The following is a 22867-nucleotide window of genomic DNA, read 5'->3' on the forward strand; positions in this document are numbered from 1 at the left end:
AATAAAATTAATTAATTAATTAGAGCAAACAAGACAAGCCATAGACTGGGAAAGATATTTTCAATGCCTGTAACTAAAGAAAAAAAAAAAAAAAAAAAGCCCAGTATTCAGAATAAGAGTAAGAAAACAAAATAGAAGAAAATGGATGCAGAGAAGTCTTTGATGACCCCAGAGTGTTGGTTTTTTATTAAGATCATTCATCTCATTTCCCTCCCAGTTAGAAGCACCAGTTTTGTTCACGTGTACGACCGCTTCACCTTCGTGCACTGCTTGGGACTCAGGGTAAGCTAAGCCCAAGTCGGTTCCAACTTTTTCAGTGTCTTGTTGGCCATCTGAGAGGAATAAAAAGCTAAAAATAAAAGTTAGACACACTCCTTGAAATCAGATGATTTAAAACTAAAGAAAAGCTTTACATGTGGGGAAAAAAGTAGAGAAACATGTTTCCTTATTACAAATTCTTACACTGGGGATGAAGATCACTGATGATTTCCAAATGTGTTCTACCAAATGTGTTCTACCTAGCAGCTTGCTAGGAGAACTCCCATTTTAATCCTATCATCTTTCTCATTCTACGGATGAAGAAACTGTCCCTGGGAAGTGAAGCAACATCTTCTCCAAGGCCACTGAGACCACAAATCGGGGGGAGGGGGTCCCCCAATTTTTATCCAGAACACATTTGTCTGGTTCGCTGAAGTTGAATCCAGTGTGTTCTGAACTCAGGTAGCCACAGCCAAGCGATCTGTGGTTTGGAATTTTCTGCTTCACGATTCCTCCACTCAGCTTCCAGAAGTGTCCGAATCCCTCTCTTAACTGCTTTACCAGAAACCGGTTTCTCTTCATGCTTGATGCTAACCATGCAGAACGTCAGATCTCCTGCCGGACAAGGAAGTGCTCAAAGGCCAGGCTGTTCTGTTCAACCCAATCAGATTAAGATTAGTGCCTCAGCCAAACAGGGGGAGTAACAGGCACAGAATCTCTGGTGGAAACTCGATCTGCTCCTACATTCGGTGAGCGTCCGTTATCCTTGAGACGCATTCACTTTTCCAGACCCAAGAGAGTCTGTCTCCGAAATTATTACTTCTGTGGCCTGAGACAAAACTTCTCTTTCTAGGGAGATGGTTAGGTGGTTGTTTTCTCCTTGGCTACTTATTCAATGAGGCTAATGATACTAAATGTGATTTATTAAAAGGCAAATGAATAAAAATACATGCTTGTGTCTTAAATAACGCATCATGTCAGGGGCCTTTATGGTTATATTAAATGGTCCTATTTTTTTTTAGAAAGCCCTTCGTGTACTTGTTTCCCCTTCAATAGAAGGTCTGACGCTCCCCTCTATTCCCGCCCCTTACCTCCTTCCTCCTTTTAAATTTTTTTTATTTTTACAACTTTACAATTTCATACAGAATGTTAATCTGTTTTTCACAACTCCAGTGTGTGTGTGTGTGTGTATTTCACAACTCCAGTGTGTTTATTAATTTGTCAAATATATTGTGATCTTTTCACTCCACTCTCCACATCTTTAAATCAATTCCTGGAGATCACACTTCTAAGGGCCTCTCCCACCTCCACACCAACATTGAGAGAGCTGACCACATCTCCTGGTGCTCAAGCAGCTGGCCAGATACTGGTCCCTCTTTTTAAGTGCATTTCACACCACTCTCCCATTGGAAATCGCATATCATAAAGGGAACTTGTCTACTATGCAGATTCCCTGACCTCACTCTCAAAGATTTTGATTCAACAGACTGGGTGTAAACTTGGCAACTGGCATTTTTGCAAACTCCTCAGGTGTTTCTAAGGTCAGTGGTCTTCTGATTACTTTTTGAGAAACAGGGCATTCAGAATTCTACTCTGCCCCATCAGGTCTGCCTCTGTCCAAGGTCAACTTGTTTGTATAAATTTGGTGACTGAATTCTCCATGACTACCTAACGCTCATCCTTTCTTCACCGCCCACATCAAGCCATGTTTCCCCTCTCGGGCTCTGAGCTCGTCTTGCACTCGCTGCCATTACTGCTTGTTCATACTTGGCCTTGACTCTGGGGATACGTCTACAGGAATGTCTGCCCAATCCAATCCTCCTCATGCTGAAAACTGCTCTTTCCCTGATGGAACACTACAGCAAGTATCTTGTGACTGCAGACTCCACTGCCTCACTGCTGTGGTTTAAGTGGCCAATCAGGCTTCTTTCCTGGAGCCTAGAAACAGAGTTCCTGCCTCTCTGCAGATGGGAACTCCAAACTGTGAGCAGCCATGCTTCTTTGTGTTGAAGAAGCTGGTCTACAGATAAACATGATGAGTCTATGAAAGAATGTAGCAGAGGCAATTACTTGAATCTCTGATTTCAGTTTTTCCTGAAGCTCAGCTACATCTCTCACCTCCTAAGATGTGGACGTTCGACATGCTTATATACAGATTACACTCATCTTTCTCAGAAAACAAAAAACCAAAAAACACCTCCCTCAAAAAACCCCCCAAAACTCCCTTAGTTTTTGACTGAACTATTTTATTTTATTTTTATTTTATTTTGTGTTTTGACTGAGCCATTTTATTTATTTTTTTTAAAGAATTTTTTTTTTTTTTTAAGATTTTATTTATTTGACAAAGAGAGACAGAGCTCACAAGTAGGCAGAGAGGCAGGCAGAGAGAGAAGGGGAATCAGGCTCCCTGCTGAACGGAGAGCCCAATGCAGGGCTCGATTCCAGGACCCTGAGATTATGACCTGAGCTGAAGGCAGAGGCTTAACCCACCGAGCCACCCAGGAGCCCCGACTGAGCCATTTTAAATTGTACTTTTATCACTTGAAATTGAGAGTTCTTAAATTGTTAATAGCATAAAAAATTTAACTCTGTGTTCTCCCCAGTATTATTATAAGTTCCCTAAATGCTGTTTCCCCTGCTTTGCCTCCAGTTTCCTTCTCAACCAAAAGCAAAACAGTTTCCACCCCACTTTCCTCGACTGAAACAGGTTAAGGTTATTACTGACTTCAAGGTCTGAACTCCTGTATCTTTGTTTTCCAAGGATCTCTACTTGCATCTGTGTCTACAAGCTGATTTGAAGTTTTGGATGTTGGTTGGTAGAACAGTCACCTGCTTTGCCACAAAAGTGAAACCTGGGAATCATTCTACCCCTTATCCAAGATCTCCGGATTGTATTTCCTAAATGTTTCTACCACTTATGACCCTTATGACTGAGTAATTTGACCTTTACTTAATCTCTATATCCCTCATTTCCTTATCAATAAAATGGGGATATAAAACGGTACCTATATCAGGGGCACCTGGGTGACTCAGTTAAGCCTCTGACTCTTGATTTCGGTTCAGGTCATGATCTCAGGCTTGTAAGACTGAGCCCTACTTCGGGCTCCATGCTCAGTGGAGAGTCTGCTTGAGATTTTCTCTCCCCCTGCCCCTCCCCCTGCCCGAGCACTTGCTCTCTCTAAAATAAATAAATCTTAAAAAAAAAAAAAAATGGTGCCTACATCATAGGACTGTTATGACAATTACATAGAATAATATATTTGAAGTATTTAGAGTGGTGACTGGCACAGAGTAAGTGTGGTTGGGGATGTTTTGTAATTATTACTGAAGCAATTGCTGAGTTTATATGCATAAAGGATCATGATCTAATTCAGATCTTTACCACCTCTGCCCTGAATCACATACTACAATGAACTCCTAAGTATTTTCTTAACCCTATGCTGGTCTTTGCAAAGTGGAACTTCTAACTCCTCTACTTAGAACTCTTCAGTGGTCTTACGGAACATATGAAAGTGAACCTAGATGGTTCTTCAGGATTTGGCCTCTTCTCTCTCAGCGCTCCCCAGAAGGATCAAAGTATTTGTAATTCCTCAAGAAAACTACTCCATGTATTTCCTAAATATCTATCTATTTATCTATCTCTGTCTTTATTTTTATTAACCTCCGGCAAAACTGCATTTCCCATGATTGGGCCTGGTTGCTTCCCATTCATCCTTGAAGACTCTGCATTTCCATAAATCTTCTACCCCCGAAGAATTATTTTCAAATTCCTATTACTTTTCTAGAGATTTTCCCTGTACATAAGAAAATCTGGACATAAAGATTTTCCCTGTACATAGGAAAATAGGAAATTCTGCCATAATCTATCACTGTATCATAATTTCCATTTATGTCTGTGCTCCTCAGTGGATGAGAGAGAAAATCATAAATGAGAGCTCCATGACAGGCAGGGGGCCCATGTTTTATTCAGCCCTTTTCCCCCCTTTTTTAAGGGAGAGAATGGGGGTAGGGGCAGAGGGAGAGGGAGAGAGAGAATATTAAGCAGGTTCCAGGCCCAGTGCAGAGCCTGAGGTGGGGCTTGATCTCATGACACTGAGCTCATGACCTGAGCTGAAATCAACAGCCAGACACTTACCCAACTGAGTCACCCAGGCACCATGTTTTACTCAGCTTTAACCCCCAGCACAAACCATGACACTTGGCACAATCTTTCTTAAATGAAGAAAGACATTATGAATGATTTTGCTGAATCAACCAAAGATTATGGATGAAAGAGGTCAGAAAATGCATAGCCAAAAATGGGAAAACATTAGGGAAGCTTTACAAAGCCTTAATTTTCCATAATGGTCTCCAGGTATAATATCAGTTGAGAATCATGCAAGGTCCTAAAACTGTGCAAAATTTTTCTTCAAATTAAGCCAGAAGAATTTTTTACTGAAACAGATGCCTAGACCTATGGCTTTAAAATATTTAATTTTACATGTTATCTTTGACCCACCAATTTGAAAGTTAGTAAGAACTTTAAGACAAAAATCAGTTTCGCAATCGCGAAGGTAAATTGCTTTAGGTTACATGATGCAATAAATCAATTTAAGTATGTGTAGTACATGCAAAACAAAACATTCCATTCAGGAGTTTCCACCACGTGTGGTGCAGTCATACAAGGAATGGCTATTGTATGGTTTCACAATTTATCTGTTTAAGCACTAAAGGTAACTAAGAAAAAAAAAATAGGAGAAGCACTGGGGAGAATATTTATTCTACTTGTTTCTTTATGGAAAATACTTTATGGATATTCAGTAAATGTATATCTGATCCCACAACAAAGGTTTCCTCTTACTCGTATACTTAATAGAATACACTTGCAAACAATCTCTAATTTCTAGTTTCAGCTTTTCATCAAAAGAAATTTAGAAATCAGGAAAAACTCAGATTTTGACATTATATGGTTATTTTGGTAAGTTCTATGATTACTCTCCCAAATATACACAGATAATTAAATTAAATTCCATATTTTCAAATTGTTATGAAAGCCTGGAGCAGAGGCTTAACTTGGACAACTTTAATCTTTTCCAAATAAACCCCCTCCCCACCACTACCGTCACATTTACAATGAAACAAACTAGGAAGTGACTTGGACAGATGGAGTTTGAACTATATTAAAAACACAAATAACCTAATACTCTGAGGCCTATGTCTGATCTGCTTTCCTTTGTGATATCTATACAAGATACAGATAAACTTCATGCTGAACGAAGTCCGTTTGTATACTACTTGACAGTGAATGCAGAAGACACAAAAATATACTACACATACCTTTAAAAATACTTCATTCTTTACTTAAATATTACCTTTAAAGTCCTTTCTCCGTAAAAACATTTATCTATAAAAAACTGATATTTTGTTCACTTTTTCTTTCTTTCCACTTGGTTATTCACTTTCATTCATTCATTCATTCATTCAATCAGTTACGTGAAATCTACCATAGGCTAAGTGTCAGGTTACAAAGGTAAAAAGCACATTCTCTGTCTTTAGTGCACTTTTAATCCAGATGAAGGAGGGAAACATACAAATAAAAATGGTAAGTGTTCATGACAGTGCTCATGACAGAAGTGTGAACCAATCTCACCGAGGAGGAAGAGGGCAGGAAGAACTGAGAAGGGAACTGTTGGCTCAAAAGCAGAACATGCCTGAGTAGGGACCAGTGCATGGCATGGGAGGGCCAATGCTGTGCTCGCTCCGTGTCTTGTGTCTGGCCTCTGATATTTTGGTCCTGTATTAAACACTTCTTCCTCTAATAATATTTTTATCATGATCTCAACAAATGCCAAGTTATACATTACTTTAAAAAATATTGCTGAAGTGGCACCTAACTTTTGCCAGAGAGTACGGTTTGGGGAAAGGATTTAAAGAGAGGGTGGCAGTTTAGGTTGGTCTCAGCAAATGGGAAGGTACCTGTGACACAGAGAAGTGGCCAGAGTGAATCAAGATAGAGGGGCCGGAAGAGCAAACCAGGGAAACACCGAAGGGGGCGGGGGATTCAGAAAACTGCAGGAGAGCGATGACAGGTTGAACCACTTGAAACTGCCCTGTTTCTTAATAATGCATCCTTTCCTATTTTGTTTTCAAATTAAAAAAATGATTAGAAGGAAGAGAACTAGTTCACATCAACAAAGGAATTCAGAGGAAACACTGCCTGAAGAACTGCACTTTTTTTTTTTTTTTTTTGGTTTGGTTTTCAAATGAAAAGAACTTGTAAGGATCTCTATCAGCAAAAGGCACAATATGCATTTAATGTTCAGCTTTGGAATCAATATTTTTTTCTCTCTGTCCATTAAGTGCCTTCCTTAAAGCTGAACCTGATCAAAATCAAATCTTGGAAAAAGATTACTCTTACAAAAAAAAAAATTACTCTTACAATTATTTCTATAGTGTAACCTACCCTACCACCCTTCCAACACACATATTTAACAAACATATATAGTACTTGCCATGGATTTTGAGAATTTTTACAAATAATCCCTTATCTATTTCTCAATAAAATATGAGGTCAGTACTGTTATCACAAGCATTTTATAGATGAACAAAGTGAGACCAAAAGAAGGGAAACACTTGACATGAATCAACCAGCAAGTCAGTGGCAGAACTAGATTTGAACCAAGTGGTCAAGTTTAATACAACTTATTAATAATACAAGTGACCATTGCAGTCTGTGGTCTCTCAGGGTCTACCATTCCCACCTGCCACTCTAGTACCTTATGAAATAATATTTCTTTGAAGTCAAAGGATGAACCTCCGGACTGAGTTTCATGGAAAATTGTTTATGATTATTGCTTCCTCCATTCCCTCTAATGTCTTCTAGAGACCATCCACGTAGAAGTGTTTTGTTACCCATTCCTGGGATGGTGCCCAGCTTCCAAGAAAAGTATCTTTCTCTTCTAGAACTCACAAACAGTATTACAGGGATAATTATAATAATAATGTCCAATGCACAATTTCATGTGGTCAAGCTCCAATCACTAAAGTTCCTTGTGGTTTCCCATCCAGAGTCTTACTTTTCAACTCAAACAGATGCCTTCCTCATTTCCAGACACTACATGTGTTCTCCATACACGACCCTAGTGAAAATGTCATCATAATTGAATTTTTTACTACTGGATTCACAACCATGACATTAGTTAAGAAGTTAAAAATAAAAGCTGTGGCCAGCTCTGGTTTTTGTGTGCATGCATATTAATTTAAATCATTTCCGTTTAATTATATTTAGCACACATTAGAAAGTTGGTAATTATAAGAGACCTTTAATTATCAACATTCATTATTATCACTATTATTAACATACATTAAGCACCCATAGTCTGCTAAATGCTATACTCAAGATAAAAAAGCATTAACCTTGCCATTCCACTGTGAGCAAGATAGAAGACAATCTTCTTCTTCCAGACAGAGAACAAAATTATATTTGCCTAACTTGACAAAGAGCCAATGGATGAGTCAGGGATAAAGCCTGGCTGTCTTAACCACTAGACAACTGGATCAACAATAGAATGACTATAAAACTCTGCCACTTGAAGCACATCTGAATCTGTTCTTCCATAAATGCTTTTAATGCCTGCCTCAGAATTGTTGTGATGGCAGAACTTTCTGCTTCATAGGAATATCTAGATTGTATAAACAGCCAAGTCATTTGAGACCAGCTTTACAAGATACACTTCGGCATCAAATAAAATGAGACCATTTTTGGTGGAAAAATAAAGTGTGGCTATAAAAATAATGAAATTATTCTTTTTTTTTTTTCTTTTTAGGAAGAGGCTCATAAATTAGCTTTGAAAGAAGTTTCAAATGCAGATCGCCCGAAGCACTTGAGGAATGACAGCATCGATGGGACAGAGGTATAGACTCTAGGGTGCTACTTGCAAAGCTAACATTGAGTGACAGAATGAAAAGAGGCTATATTGGATTAAGACATACTTGAAGTAAAATGCTAGCGCTGCTACTTAGTAATATAATCTACAGTAAATGAGTTAATTTGTTGGAGCCTTAGCTTCTTCACCTGTACAACAGAGTGAACAAAGCTGAACTTGCATATTGTAATGGGATAAAATAATATATTTGAGTATATGTAATAAAGTGTCTACATCTGACATGAACTTGGAACTGAGCAAAGAAAGTCCTTGACTCCATGACATCCTGGATACTATTACATGACCATCTGTTGGCGGACCTGGCATGCAGATTAATGCTATTAAAACTGCAATTAAATTGCTTCATGGTTTAAGTAGGCTATTGTGAGATCAGAAAACATATTACATTTTTTTATATAAACCTTCTATAAGTAATCCCTCTTCTTCAGGCACAATGCTAGGTTCTGGGTTTGTAGAGGAAATGTGATCTACCCACTAGAGGCTCAGAGTCTAGTAAAGAGATATAAAATGCAGAAAATTATAATGTAAGATAGAATTATAATAAAGATATGCTAGTGTGTGTTGGCTAGGAAGTGGTTAATTCTGTTCATAGCAGAAAGGGGTTAGGGAAGGATTAGTAAAGAAAGATACCATTACACTAGGGTTTGTAAGAAAACTGGACATTTTATAGGGGAAAGAGGGATGAATGATAGTTGCCATTCACCTGACAGAAGAATCAGTTGGGCAAAGACATACATACAGAAGCATTCTTTGTGCATGTGAGAAACTGTACACAGTGTGCATGGTGTGTGTAGTGTAACATATAGATAGTGTAAACATACAGGTAGGGGTTAGGTTGTAAAAAGTTGTGCCAAGGACCCAAAAGTAAACCTCTGCTAATGTGAATAAGTACTTTTGGACATCAAGAGTACCAAGACTATTCAATGGTGGTGGGAGAGAGTATTTTCGATAAATGTTGCTGAAAAAAAAGGATACCTACATGCAAAAAAGAAATGAAGTTGGACCTTTACGTAGCACCATATACACAAAAATTAACTCAAAGTGTGCCATAGACCTAAACATGAGAGCTAAAACTATACAGCTCTTAGCAGAAAACATAGGGTAAAGCCTTCACAACATTGGAGTTGGTGACAGTATCTTGAATATGACACAAAGACACAAGCAACAAGAAGAACAAAGGAGACAAATCCACTTCACAAAAATGAAAAACGTCTGTGCACCAAAGGAAGCTTAACAGAGTGAGAAGGCAATCTACAGAATGGGAGAAAACATCTGCAAATCATCTATACGATAAGGACTCATATCCACAAGATATAGAGAATGCCTAAAACTCAAAAGAAAAACCAACAATCTGATTTAAAAAAGGGCAAAGAAATTGAATCAACATTTCTCCAAGGAAAAAAACAGGTATCCCTCACTTTTCGAAAGCTCACATTACACTCTTTTCCATTTACAGAAGATCTACATTAGTACCTGTTTTCACTAACCAAAAGAAATCCAAAGCGCATTTTTGCCTTGATGAAAAAAAAGAGGGAGAATAGCATAAAGTATTTGTTTTGTACCAGCATGCACCCGGAGAAGCTAGAGTGGCATCCCCAAGTGCCTTCCCCAGGAACTACACTCAGCATAACTTTCAACTATGTCTGTGAGTATCTGTGCTTTATCATGATTTATGTTGCACAACTTTAGCAAGATGTGTCCTAAGGTATTAGAAAAGCATAGGAGACATCATTTTTTGGGTGTGGGAATGCTCAAAACATCTCCCCTATAAAGTACTTAAAATTGCTTTTGCCCTTCGTGACATTTGGCTTAGAAAAGTCTTTCACTGGGACACTCTACTTTTGATAGTGGAGGAGACCTGTATATGAGTGGCTAAGAGGCACCTGAAAAGATGGTTAACACCCCCAGTCATTAGGGAAATCCAAATTGAGACTCTAACTTGCTACTTCATACCCATAAGGATGGAGACTATCTGAAAAATAGAAAATGACAAGTGTTAGAATGTGGAGAGACTGGGGACCCTTGTGCACTTGTTGGCGAGGAGGTAAAATCATACAGCTACTGTAGAAAACAGTAAGACAGTTCCTCAGAAAAAATAAAAATAACCATATGATCCAGCAATTCCACTTCTGGGTAATGCCCAAATTAACTGAAATCAGGCTCTGAAAGATATCTGGATACCCACATCCACAGAAGCATTATTTGAAATAGCTAAAAGACGAAGGCAACGGAAGTGTCTATCAACAATGAATGGATAAGCAAAATGCAGTCTATCCATACAATGGAATATTATTCAGCTCTTAAAGAGGAAGAAAATTAGAGTACATGCTATAACATGGATGAATCCTGAAGGTATGATGCTAAGTGAAATAAACTAGCCACCTAAGGACAACTATTGCCTGATTCCACTTACATGAAATGACTGAATGGTCACACTTACAGAAAGAGAATGTAGAGCAGTGGTTACCAGGGGCCTGGGGAGAAGGAAGCAGGGAGTCACTATTTACAGAGTATAAAATTTCAGTTTGGGATGAGAATGTTCTCGAGATGGATCGTGACTGACAGCTGTACAACAAACGGAATGTCCTTGATGCCAATGAACAGTATACTGAAAAGTGATTAAAATGTAAATTTTACGTTATGTGTATTTTACCACACTAAAAAAGATAATAACTTTATTCTTCTTTCTCTGTTGATTAATAGGTCCAGAGTTTTAGTCTTAGAAGATGAAAAGAGTTCTAGAGACAGAGGGCAGACAATTACACAATATTATGAATGTACCTAGTGCCATTCAACTTGCACTTAAACATGGTAATGGTAGATAATAAATTATATGTATTTTACCACAAAAAAATAAAAAAAGTCCTACCAAGACCAAGACATTTGAAGTACATCCTAGAGGCATGGGGAATGGTCAGTTCTTTCAATGCAGGAGAGTGACCTCTCAAATTTTGTAAACAGATTCATATACTTATAGGTATATAATCATTTTATTCATGAAATAATAAGGAACCATCTCATAATAGTAAAAACCCCACTGGACAAATGCAACAACCCTTAACTAAGCAATGACTACATATAATGAGACTATTCAAATGACATTTTAAAAATATTTATTTGAGAGAGTGAGCAAGGGAGGGGAGAGAGAGAGAGAGAGAATGAGCAAGGGGAGAAAGAGAAGCAGAATCCCTGCTGAACAGGGAGCAAGATGTGGGGCTCGATCCCAGAACCCTGGGATCATGACCTGAGCCAAAGGCAGATGCTTAACCAACTGAGCCACCCAGGCTCCCCTCAAATGACATTTTGACCTGATAAATGTGTGAACTTTTGGTAGGTATTCCAGTTATGTGCAATCACACGACAGCAATATCAAATGCTTTGGATGCTTACTGATGTTTGGATCTTCATAGAACACAGCTGACTGCCAAGTACATTTTATTTAAAAATTAAGAAGGCATGGGTGGTCAACACAGCAGTGATACTAAAGGCACACAAAAAAGGAGACACCACAACTTCTTTAGAAGCAAATCCATCCATTCTGACTTCTGATGCATAAGAATCTGACTTCTCCTTTTAAAGGGGAATAATTATGATTTTTCCAACAAATGCCATTTACCCATTCTTTGCTTAGAAAGAAGGGAGATTTGTAGGGAAAGACGGCTGGGAAGTCACTTGGAAAACATCAGGGCAATGTCAGTCTGAAAATCATCAGCCAGTTGCAAGTTAAAAAAGATTTGCTAAAAGTAGCAATGTTTTTACTGGTTCAAGTCTGTCAGAAGGCTTTGGATTCTCTACCGCCTCACACCAGTAACTTCAAAACTAACTCATTCCAGATGTCCCTATGATCATCTAATCAGACATCAAAAGCTGTATGGTGACAAGCTCACATGCTGCTTACGAGGACGCTGTATGTTTCCACAAGCGTAAAACACACACAGTAGCAACTTTTAAAATGCAATTCATCTAAATCAGAATTCTATTTTCAAGTACAGAGGTATTAGGAAAGGGGCCACCCTCCTGAGAAAGAAAGAAATCTTTTAAATGTCTGCACAGTGTCATTCTATGACTAAAGTTTGAAAGGAAAAACCCAAATGAAACTTGTACTTCAGAGTTTATGTTGTGAGAAAAAAGAAATCCCTCATCACAATAGATTTCTAAGAATCACACCATGCTCAAGGAAAAAAAAAAATCTTTTCTTCTCAATAACAATCATTTTGCATTTTTCCAAGATGAACCCCATGAACCTTTTCCTTCCATGCCTTCATTTTTGAATAGATGTCCACAACACGGAAGGTCCCTTAGAGCAGAGAGACATAGATATGGCCCACACCCTTCAGCCTTCACTTGAAAGCAACATGATCTACTTGTATGTGAACCTTCAGATTTAAGTTGTGCTCTCTTCTACAGAATTTAAGTGTGCATATGTATGGGTGTATGTCTTTATGCTGCTGCCTTTGTGTGTGTATTTGGCCTTTTAAATGCACACACACACACACACACACACACACACCTTCATATTACTACCCTGAGCAATAAAAATAAACTTTGGTGTTTTGGTTAGAAATACAACCTCATTCCATGAACAATTATAAATACTGAGGTATTAAAATGAAATTTAAAGTTGAATTCATACCCAGCAATTTAATTCACATCTGGAACCCTGAAGTTGTCTGGATGTTTCAGTCCCTAAAAACAACAGAAGTTCATATAGGGTTTCTATTTATTATTTCCTTTGAGTTACATGAAATTTGAGAGGAAATCATGCACAATTTAAATAATTTACCCAGGATCACCAAGTTATTGCTGCAATCAGAACACAGGATCTTGACCTTTAGAATAAAGCTACTTTAAACGTCACCTTTACCAAATTTTAAACAACACTGTCAAATTACATTTGCCCACACTGCTAACACAAGATGTTCGTTAGTGTTTTTACCAAGAAACACCTTGTAAATGTTCCCATACTCTTGAATTAATTCACATACCAGGATTTTTTTTTTTTTTTAATTTTCTTCCAAACCACTTAAAACCAGAAGAACCTCTTAAAGAAGATGGAATAGGAGGAACATTTCAAACGGGAAGTCTGCAGATGCGGTAGGCGTACGAGAGGGATGCTGTCCAGACATTTCCAGTCTAATAAAGGATTTTCTAAATTCTTTGAACACAGTTATTAGGAAATTACAAAGCTGTAACTGCCAAGATCACGAACTTTTGGATTCTAGAACTCACAGTTTTGCTGGCAAAGAGCTCAGATAATCGACTCCCTTACATGCATATTAATTTCTATTCTCTGTTCACATATCAAGGGCATAAACAAAGTTAGGCTTTATGATGTTCACCTCCAGAAAGATCAAAGTTTGTTGTCTTCTTATAATTTCTGTTCTTTCTCAGAGCCAATTTCTCTGTGAAATCACTGCTAGAAGTGTAAAGAGAGGAAATGGTTCTCACCATTGAAACTGCTGACCCGCGCTGTCAACCCGGCATTTTGATTCCAAGTGGAGAATTTGCATTTAAACATCTCTCTCCCCTTGTCAACACAGGCCACACGTTGTTCTAAAGCAGAAGATTCTACACTCAAGCTATTTAGGGAGCACAACCGTGTGTTGAACAGGTAATTTCACAATTTTCACATTCTAATTCATACACTGATTCCTGTCTATGATACATATCCTCACAGGCACGCACATCCCTGCAAGATGTGTTAAAAGTTGTCGAATTCATTATGTCCATCTCAGAAGTAACAGTTTTAATCATCTAGTCATAGATTTATGTATCAGGTGTCAGGGGCTTGGATAAAAAAATGAATATATTGACTCAAGCCTCCGAGGATCTCCATCTCGTAGAAGACATGTAAAAAAGCAGTTACATTTGGGTGGGATAAGAGCTAACAGAGATTCTGTGCATGGGAATTCCCTCGAGGGGCGTGGGAGGCTGAGCAGCATGCAAACTAAAGGCAAAGGACACAAACTCTAATCCTTAAAAAGTATTATTTGATCATTCCATATTTGTTTGCGCATTGCTAGGGTTGTTTAATGGCTTTAGAGTTGGTCATCATAACCAGACTGTAAGTTTCCTGAAGACAAACACTATAACTTAGGTTTCCCAGAAGGCACAGAGCAGAGGTCTTGGGCATCTAAAGGATTAATCAATTTATGTTGACACGAAAGCAAAACTCATGCAATTTTTTCCCTTCCTTCTTTCCTTCCTCAAAAGTATTCCTTCCTCCCTCCTTCCGTCCCTTCCTTATTTCCTTCCTCAAAAGTATTCCTTCCTCCCTCCTTCCGTCCCTTCCTTCTTTCCTTCCTCTGATAGAGAGAAAGAGAGTGCCCAAGCAGGAGGAGGGGCAGAGGGAGAGAATCTCAAACAGACTCTATGCCTAACACGGAGCCTGAAGCAGAGCTGATCTCACAACTCTGAGATAATGACCTGAGCTGAAATCAAGAGCTGAGCACTTAACTGAGCTACCCAGGCATCCCACTCAATTTTCATCACGTGCAGAACAATTTAAACAGCAAAAGAGGACACATCATGTTTTTTTTTTTTTTTTTTAAATTTCTGAAACTAACCTCTGAATAGTGGTCCTTCTCTTAGACTTCCAGTTCTGGACTAGACCCAAGAAGAATGATCAGGGAACACACACCCAAACAGGAGTCACATTTCCTAGGTTCCTTTATTAGTCATGGTACAGACATTCAGAAAACCCAAATTTGTCTTACCAACTTCTATAAGATTTGGTGAAAAACTCTGTTGCAGAAGAAATTAGGTGTCTGGATTTTCCCCACCTGGAACTCAAGTCTTATAAACATAACTGCTTCAGAAATTAAGCTGCCTAAACTTGCCAAACTAAGTAAACATTTGGCCCCTTGAAATACTGGATGGCAGCTTTATCTCTTGAAAACAAAGCCATATGAAAACCATCGTTGCAATGTGTCTCCAAGCTTTGGTCTTATCAACACACAGTGTGAACAGCTGGAGTTACAAACACCAGGACTATTATTAAATCACTGTGTCAGAAAGGGGGAAATAAAAGAAAAACCTTTTGTAGGCTTCGGTATCTCTAAATAACACAATTACATATTACATGTTATTTCTCCCTCCCTTTTGCTCATTGGTGTCCCTCTCTCCTCATTGGGAGACAACGAATAGAGCCTTCCTTCCCATCTACATCACTGTCTACAACAATTAATTTATTTCAATGTTTCTATAGCTACTTAATTGGGTATCTAGTGGAAAGAAAAACATGATTTGGTTATTCAAAATTTGTTAAGTTTCTGTGTGGGGTTTTGACAGTGACCCACCACCGAAAATCCTCTCACATCTCTCAGTGACAATTTGATGATTTTAACCCTAAAAGCAATGCTACTTAAATTTCTCTGTAATATTTCAATGATTTCTTTCATGGAAATGAAAATGTTTAAGTCAAGATCAACAATGATGATGATTTCAATATATGCGACACACAGAGGAAAATTTCTCAAATCAACGCTCCATCACATTATTTGCAAAACACAAAGAGAATGTCCCTATTCATTGGAAATACTTCCTTCCACTTGAAGCTACCTGCCACTATTTTTGCTGATAAAATAGGAAAAACTACAAAGAACCATCTTATCTCCCTTAACATGAAGACCACGGGAAACACTTCTCCCCAGGGTATCTTCCCTTTACCTCCAACCCTACTCTTGCTGGGATCAGGTTGATGACCTCTCAACGCAGCAATTCAAAAACTTCTATTCATCCTTACATCTGAAATTTATATCCTAGATGTTGGATAGGCCACGTGATAATAAGATGAAACAGCCTTAATTATTTAATATTTGGGGGGTGGTGTAAATTCCCACCACACTTCTTAATCTCTATCCTTCACCAAATTCTGAGAATTGATGGCTTTCTCACATTGTTTCATCCTAAACCTGCAAACAAGCAGTTCTTGATCATTTTTTTCCCTTTTAAAATTTGATAAGATGTGAGAGAGTCTCAAATAAAAAAAATAAATAAAAAAAAAAGGAAGAGAGTCTCCTTCACAAGAAATGGATGCCCGTGGGGCACCTAGGTAGCTCAGTGGGTTAAACCTCTGCCTTTGGCTCAGGTCATGATCTCAGAGTCCCGGGATCAGGTCCCTAATCAGACTCTCTGCTCAGCAGGGAGCCTGCTTCCCCGGCCCCCCCCTCCCCCCGCCTGCCTCTCTGCCTACTTGTGATCTCTGTGATCTGTGTCTGTCAAATAAATAAATTAAAAAAAAAATCTCAAAAAAAAAAAAAAAAAGAAAAGAAAAAGAAATGCATGCCCATGCAATGGTCCACAGCATAACACCTCAGGGTTAACAGACCCTCTGAAACTCATCCATGAACTCCCGACTTAATAACCCCAGTATTGCCATACTATTTTTGAAAAAGAAAATGTATATGTTGTGGATATGAACTCTTTAAAAGACGGACCAATATTTTCTTAATTTATTTTGGTGATGCAAGAGAAGTAACGGTTTTAGAACAAACAAAGTCATTTAATATCCAAGAACAACCACAGCATTATAATTTTCAGGAATCCACTTTTTAATTTACTCACCCTGCAGGATCATTTTGCTTCAGGGGTTAAATGTGAAACTATAAACAGTCATTAAAACCTAAAACAACCATAGTAGTTAACCGGATATTAAGAAAAAAATCACATCTGGTTTAGAGTTCTCTTCCACCCACAAATTCGGGAACATCAATTTCAAGAACCCGGTTTTATGGCATGCCCTTAAGCCAAAAACACCAGGTTACAATCAAGGCAAGGGAGGTAAGACATCCCATAAGCAGACTCCCACTATTACATCTTGCCCCCAGGATTCTCTTTCTTTAATTCAAAAGCAGTCAGTAGGATTGGATTTTCTATTGCCTTGAAAGATAAATAGTCATTACAATTTGCACATTAATAATTATGCTATTCTGATTAACCGACGGGTTTATGAAAAGAGGAAGAAAGAAAATAAATTTCCATGCTGTTTAGCCAGTGGTACCCTAAGTAACAAAGAGTGAGGTTTGGTGTCTTTTCAGTACACAGAATTTGAGACTTGTACAGAATTTGATTTTCCTAATTTAAACGCTTTTTAAAACTTCACCTTGTCTGAGGGTGTACATCTTAAATAACCAATTTGTAATAATTTAACCAGCCAGAAAACAAGTGCAACTTCTCCAGCTTTTCACAAACATGCATCTCTGGGCATCAAAGAAAGTTCTTCCTGCTATAATAAGCCTAATGAAGTGCAAGTAAAAATAACAGTCATCAACTGTGGTTTTAAAGGCAATATTTCAACATAATCAAATGTGTCAAATATTCATCCTTATAGCTTTTTAAGCTGTGGGTTATAAGCAAGTTTCATTTCTTGGGAACGACTGAACATAACCCACTTGGGGCTTTGCCATCTGTGAATTACTTACATGTGAACACTCTGTTTAAGAGCTGGAAATTTTGATTGTTTTTCTTCCTTTGGATATTGGAATGCAATGTCATTGAACAGAGCTTTTTAAGCAATTATTGTTCATGTTACTTGTACCATGGCTGAATTATCACACACATCCCATATTCATCATCACTTATTAATTCATAGACATCAAATATGGTGAGTTTATAGAGGAAGTACCAAGTGGGACTATGGAATCTGAGAGATGGGGAAGAATCTGCAATCTCCAGTTCTGCAGTTCCTGGGCTCGGGGACTGGCCACACAACCCCTCTCTGTAGTGTGCTCCCTTGTGAGAGTCGTGGTTGTGTTCCCATGGTTTCCTTGAAAGGCCGTTCCTCTTATCGCTGAGCAAACAATGAAAGTGACTATGGGGCTATATGTAGGGTGCCACATAATTCATCATCCGTACATGGACACCTCTGGGAGTTGGTGGGGACACTATTAATAATTATGCCAGGACAACAGGCACAAACTAGGACTGCCCCAGGCAAATCTAATCATACTGTTACCGCAGAGATGATGGGCGACTCAAAGACCTTCTCCCAAGGGTCTCAAACCATTTCATTAATGCTAGATCCAATTTTACTGTGTCTAGAGCTCTTCTGTCCAATGGAAGTAGAATGTGAACCATAGATCTAATTTTAAACTTGCTAGTAGCCATGCTTTAAAAAGAAACAGGTGAAAATAATTTTTGATAGTATATTTTACTCTACCTAATATACCATCGTGTCATTTCAATGCATAGTCAATATAAAAATTATTAATGTGGTCTTCCATATTACTCTTTTTTTATATCTCAATCTTTAAAATGCATTATGTGTGTTACACTCGAATCACATTTTTAGTGCTCAATAACCACACGTGGCCAGTGGTTATAGTATTGGACAAGCAGGTCCTATGACAGGTCCTTGAATTAGGATACATAGGAATAAATGAACAGAAGCATAATACACACACACACACACATACACACACACACACACACACACACACATTTTTCTTCTGGGTAAAAACAGACTCAAATGAACGTCTTCCTTTACTAACTTAGCCTGCTTTTCACAGTATGGCAGTTAAACGATTTGCCTCTTTTGCTTGAGATGAACCAGACTTTGGAGCAGATAAATCTTTACCTGGTAGATCTTTTGGGTAACAGAGAGAATGGCCAAATTAGAACAGGTGGGTAACTTCTGAGAACTTCTAGAACTCTCCATAGACGAATATGGGCCTACATTCCTGAGTCCAACACATACATAGCATGTACCCTCTGTGTGCTTGGCACTAGAGATAGACAAATAAGGCACAATGTCTGCACCTTGGGCTGTTAAGGCTTCAAGTTTGCTTGGACATTATTTTACAACCAAAGGAAGAGAAGTCTAGGATGTGCCAGTATTCTGTGGCAAGCAAGGACCAGACTCTGTTCTTTGGGCCTCAGATCTGCATTTCATCAGCCACAGAGAACATTGAGGAAAGGAAAAAATGTGATTTCCTTTTTACTGTTGATACATACAGACTCAGCCACTGCTTGGAAACTTGCATACGGTTAGGTAAAAGGATTTGGGGTGCCAGCCTTTCTTCTTGAATTAGGATTTGCATCTTTGCTAGTAGTAATATACTCCCTCACCAAATACCTCAACTTAGAACTCAATGGTATCCTAGTTTGGTAAGAATATGGAATCTATCAGAAACATACTAGTCCTCATTTCCTGTAAGGAAAGCAGTATTGAATATTTTCGATTGGTCTAAACACAGAACCTAAGTGATAAAAACATTGAACTACATGCGGGTAATTCTCTGCATGTAAATGATGGTAACACAATCAGATATACTCTGACTTGGGGTATACCTACATTGAAAAAATGAGCAGTAAACTACAACTTTTCTCATTTATACAGCTTCTCTTCCTCCAATCCAGTATACTTGGGTTTAACACAGTCTCAATCAGTGTGCTAAATACTAGTTCTGTTTAAACTCACCAACAGAGTGGAACACATACACCTGATTTTTATTAAAGTAATGTTCCATTAAATATGTTTCCTTAAAAGGACAGTGGGGAAACTTTACATCTAAAACACTTTGAGAGGGCGCCTGCGTGGCTCAGTGGGTTAAAGCCTCTGCTTTCAGCTCAGGTCATGATCCCAGGGTCCTGGGATCGAGCCCTACATCAGGTTCTCTGCTCAGCAGGGAGCCTCCTATCCCTCTCTCTCTCTCTGCCTGCCTCTCTGCCTACTTGTGATCTCTGTCTGTCAAATAAATAAATAAAATCTTTAAAAAAAAATAAAACACTTTGAGGACAATTGTTTCCTTGTTTACAGAAAGAAATATGCCAAAACACTGCCACAATCTTATTAGTAAATACTCAGTGGTTTGATATAGGGACTCCTAACTCATACACTGGCACATGTTCTTGAGAACATTTTATACCAAACTGGTGAGAATCTGGCTAGTTCATTCAGCATCCTTATGTAAGTCTAAAATATTGCTTTTTTCCTTAGGGCACTATAGACAGTGAGACTTAAAATGGGAAAGAGACTGGTTTTTAGGAAACTTTTTAAAATGGCTCCACTATTGCACAAATATATACCCATTAACCAAAATCTCTCAGGCAACTTCCAAGGATGGACCACAGTCACAACTCTTCCAAGTGCTCGGGGTTTATCAGAAAGATCCGACAGTACCACATTATATGAAAGGCGGACACCAGCTCTTCAGGGTTCATTCTCCATTTAACCCATCAGTTAGAAGTGAGTCTTGTTACAAGCACTTCTGATATATAATTTTATTTTTCTTTAATTTGGATGTTGAGTTCTAGAAACCCAGTACTGGTACCACAACATACATGATATTGGTATCTCGAAACTCTATGACCACTCACCATGGTGGGACTTCAAAAACGCCTGCATTAACACAATGAAAATACATAAAATGATATCCTTGGGCGTTCAAAGCAGGAGGATGGAGGAAATTCGACGGCGCGGTGCGCTGGTGAACGGCATGGAACTCTGGATCCAAATCAATTGGGTTCAATTCTTTACTGTCCTTTACTAGTTGTGACCTTAGAAAAATTACTAAACCTCCCTCTGCCTCAATGGCATTATAGTAAAATGGAGGCCAAAATTGGTGCCCACCTTGATGTGGAAGTTTAAATGATGCAGTGTAAAGCACTAATCAGTGCTGTATAAATTCCTAGAATATTCCAGAGGAGCTATTACTAACACTGTATGTCCTGCCAAATGCTCTCCAATGATCAGCTCACTTAAGACTGCAAAGTCCCAGTTAGTCTATGGGTAAGGCACTTTGATCTTTCATTAGAAAGGCAAACGGCAGGATACCTACTAGAATAACAGGTTTCAGACTCTGGCCACTGGGGTGTGAAGCCCTGGGCTGGGCGTCAGCAGGTGGGCCTGGAGCTGGGTCACTGCTTCTCCTCACCAGCAGTGGAGTGCCTGTAGGACAAAGTAAGAGGTGAGAGGTCAGCAGAACCCTGGGGAGGAGAGAGTGCAGGGTACAATGCAATTTAATTAAAAAGGTTTACAACATGCTTTTATGTAAAAACATTCTATTTCTAAGGATGCTTGTAAATTAATCCATTTAATGATCTTTTGTCATCTATTTACAGACTGACACATGGAAACAAAATCTTGCAATTCTCCTCTTTCCCCACTTGCATTTCAAAACAAGTCTTTGTACTTAACCAAAACCTTTAGGCAATGCAGAGGTTGGCAGTGTGCAACTGAAACAGATCTAGAGAATGTATCTGAGTATTAAAAAGAATGATTATCCCGCAGACGAGTGAAGAGGTTCACATAGTCAGTGCAATTTGCTTTTCAGTAGAGCTAGAAGTATAGTTACTGCTGCCATTTGGTGCTTCCCAAATCTTTTGAATGACGATATACATTGAAATATATTATTTGCTGGGGTTAGAGCATTAATGTCTATTTAAGTATAGAAAGAGATTGGTTCCATTCTCTCCTTTTCTCCTGAAGTCGATAAAACTGGTAAGGAAAATAAGTTAGTTCTTCTAAAATAATATCTTGATTTCTTTTTAATTTAATGAAAAAGCTTCCACTATTAAATATTTGAGCTAGTTATTAAATTCTGAGAAAAGATCATACTATTAGAAAGTTCAAGTGAAATTCAACCTTAACAGAGCTAGCGGCCTAACTAGTCTGCCTGCAATTAGGCCTAAAATAATTTGTTTCATACAAAATTGGCCATTGTAGAGCAAACTCTCAAAAATGTCCTTTTGTGGTCTAAAAATTGCTCTCTTATAAAAATTAACTTCTTATTCGCACACTTTGGGGGAAAAATGGAAAGCAGGAGAAATGCAATTCTCCATTTATCAATATTCTGCAAAATCTTCCCCAACTCTCTTGAGCTATTGCTGCTTAAAAGAACATTTTTTCATATTTCATTTTATATGGTACAGTTACAAAAAGTGAATCCATTTTGAAGTTATTTACAAATCTGATTTCCAACATTTTTATTCTTTGTACAAAATATAGATGCTAATACCTTCCAACTTTGTTCAGACTCCTTTTATCCTTGTTGTTTTTTTAAAAATAACTTCTTTTATAATAGGAAATTAAGATCTACTGAGGATGAAATACTAACCAAAAGGTGTTATAAAGCCCAAGTTTACAGCCTATTATTTCTTTTTTATTAATAAACATTTTACTATGTTATTCCCTAATTCCTCCATTTCCATGTAAAAATTTCTTAAGCAAGTGACATAGCAACAGTTGTATGGTTGCCAACTCTCTTGAAAGAGACATTAAATGAAAATAAGTAGGAGTGAAAATATCATAAATATCTCAAGGCAATAGGGCCTTAGTCCTGTACCAATATTTTCCCTGATTCAGGTGATCTGAATTACCGTTAATATAAAGTGAACAAATCTGTCTAAAAGTGATATCCTCAGAAGCAATCTATTATCCTAAAAATTAAGAGGAGATTGGAGAAAACTCTATGAAACTCCAGTTAGTTTCTAAACATTTAAGCCAGACCAGGCCATTGCATGCCAGTGATCTAAAAACAAATTAAAAGCAAGTAAAACCAGCAGGGAACACCAAGGTCCAAAAATAGGTTGATTTAGAGGCACAGAAATGGAAATCTTAGTGATTGACAACTGTACTGTTTTTTCAGCCAAGTCATACACACATATATGAATATATACAGAATATACGTGTGTGTGTCTGTGTGTCTATGTGAGAGAGAGAGAGAGAGAGAGAGACAGTCCTG

General features: G+C 38.2%; 1 protein-coding gene across 1 annotated transcript in view; it reads right to left on the minus strand.

The window, feature by feature from the left end:
- The window catches only part of PARD3B (par-3 family cell polarity regulator beta), a 1020734-nt gene that overhangs the window by 521803 nt on the left and 476064 nt on the right, over window positions 1–22867 (minus strand). Inside the window, exon 4 of the mRNA XM_032859992.1 lies at window positions 20963–21072. Within this exon, the coding sequence (XP_032715883.1) occupies window positions 20963–21072 (110 nt within the window). The remainder of the gene's footprint in view (window positions 1–20962; window positions 21073–22867) is intronic.

The sequence above is a fragment of the Lontra canadensis genome, unplaced genomic scaffold, assembly GCF_010015895.1.
Source record: "Lontra canadensis isolate GAN:19392208 unplaced genomic scaffold, GSC_riverotter_1.0 scaffold18, whole genome shotgun sequence".
Taxonomy (NCBI): Eukaryota; Metazoa; Chordata; class Mammalia; order Carnivora; family Mustelidae; genus Lontra; species Lontra canadensis.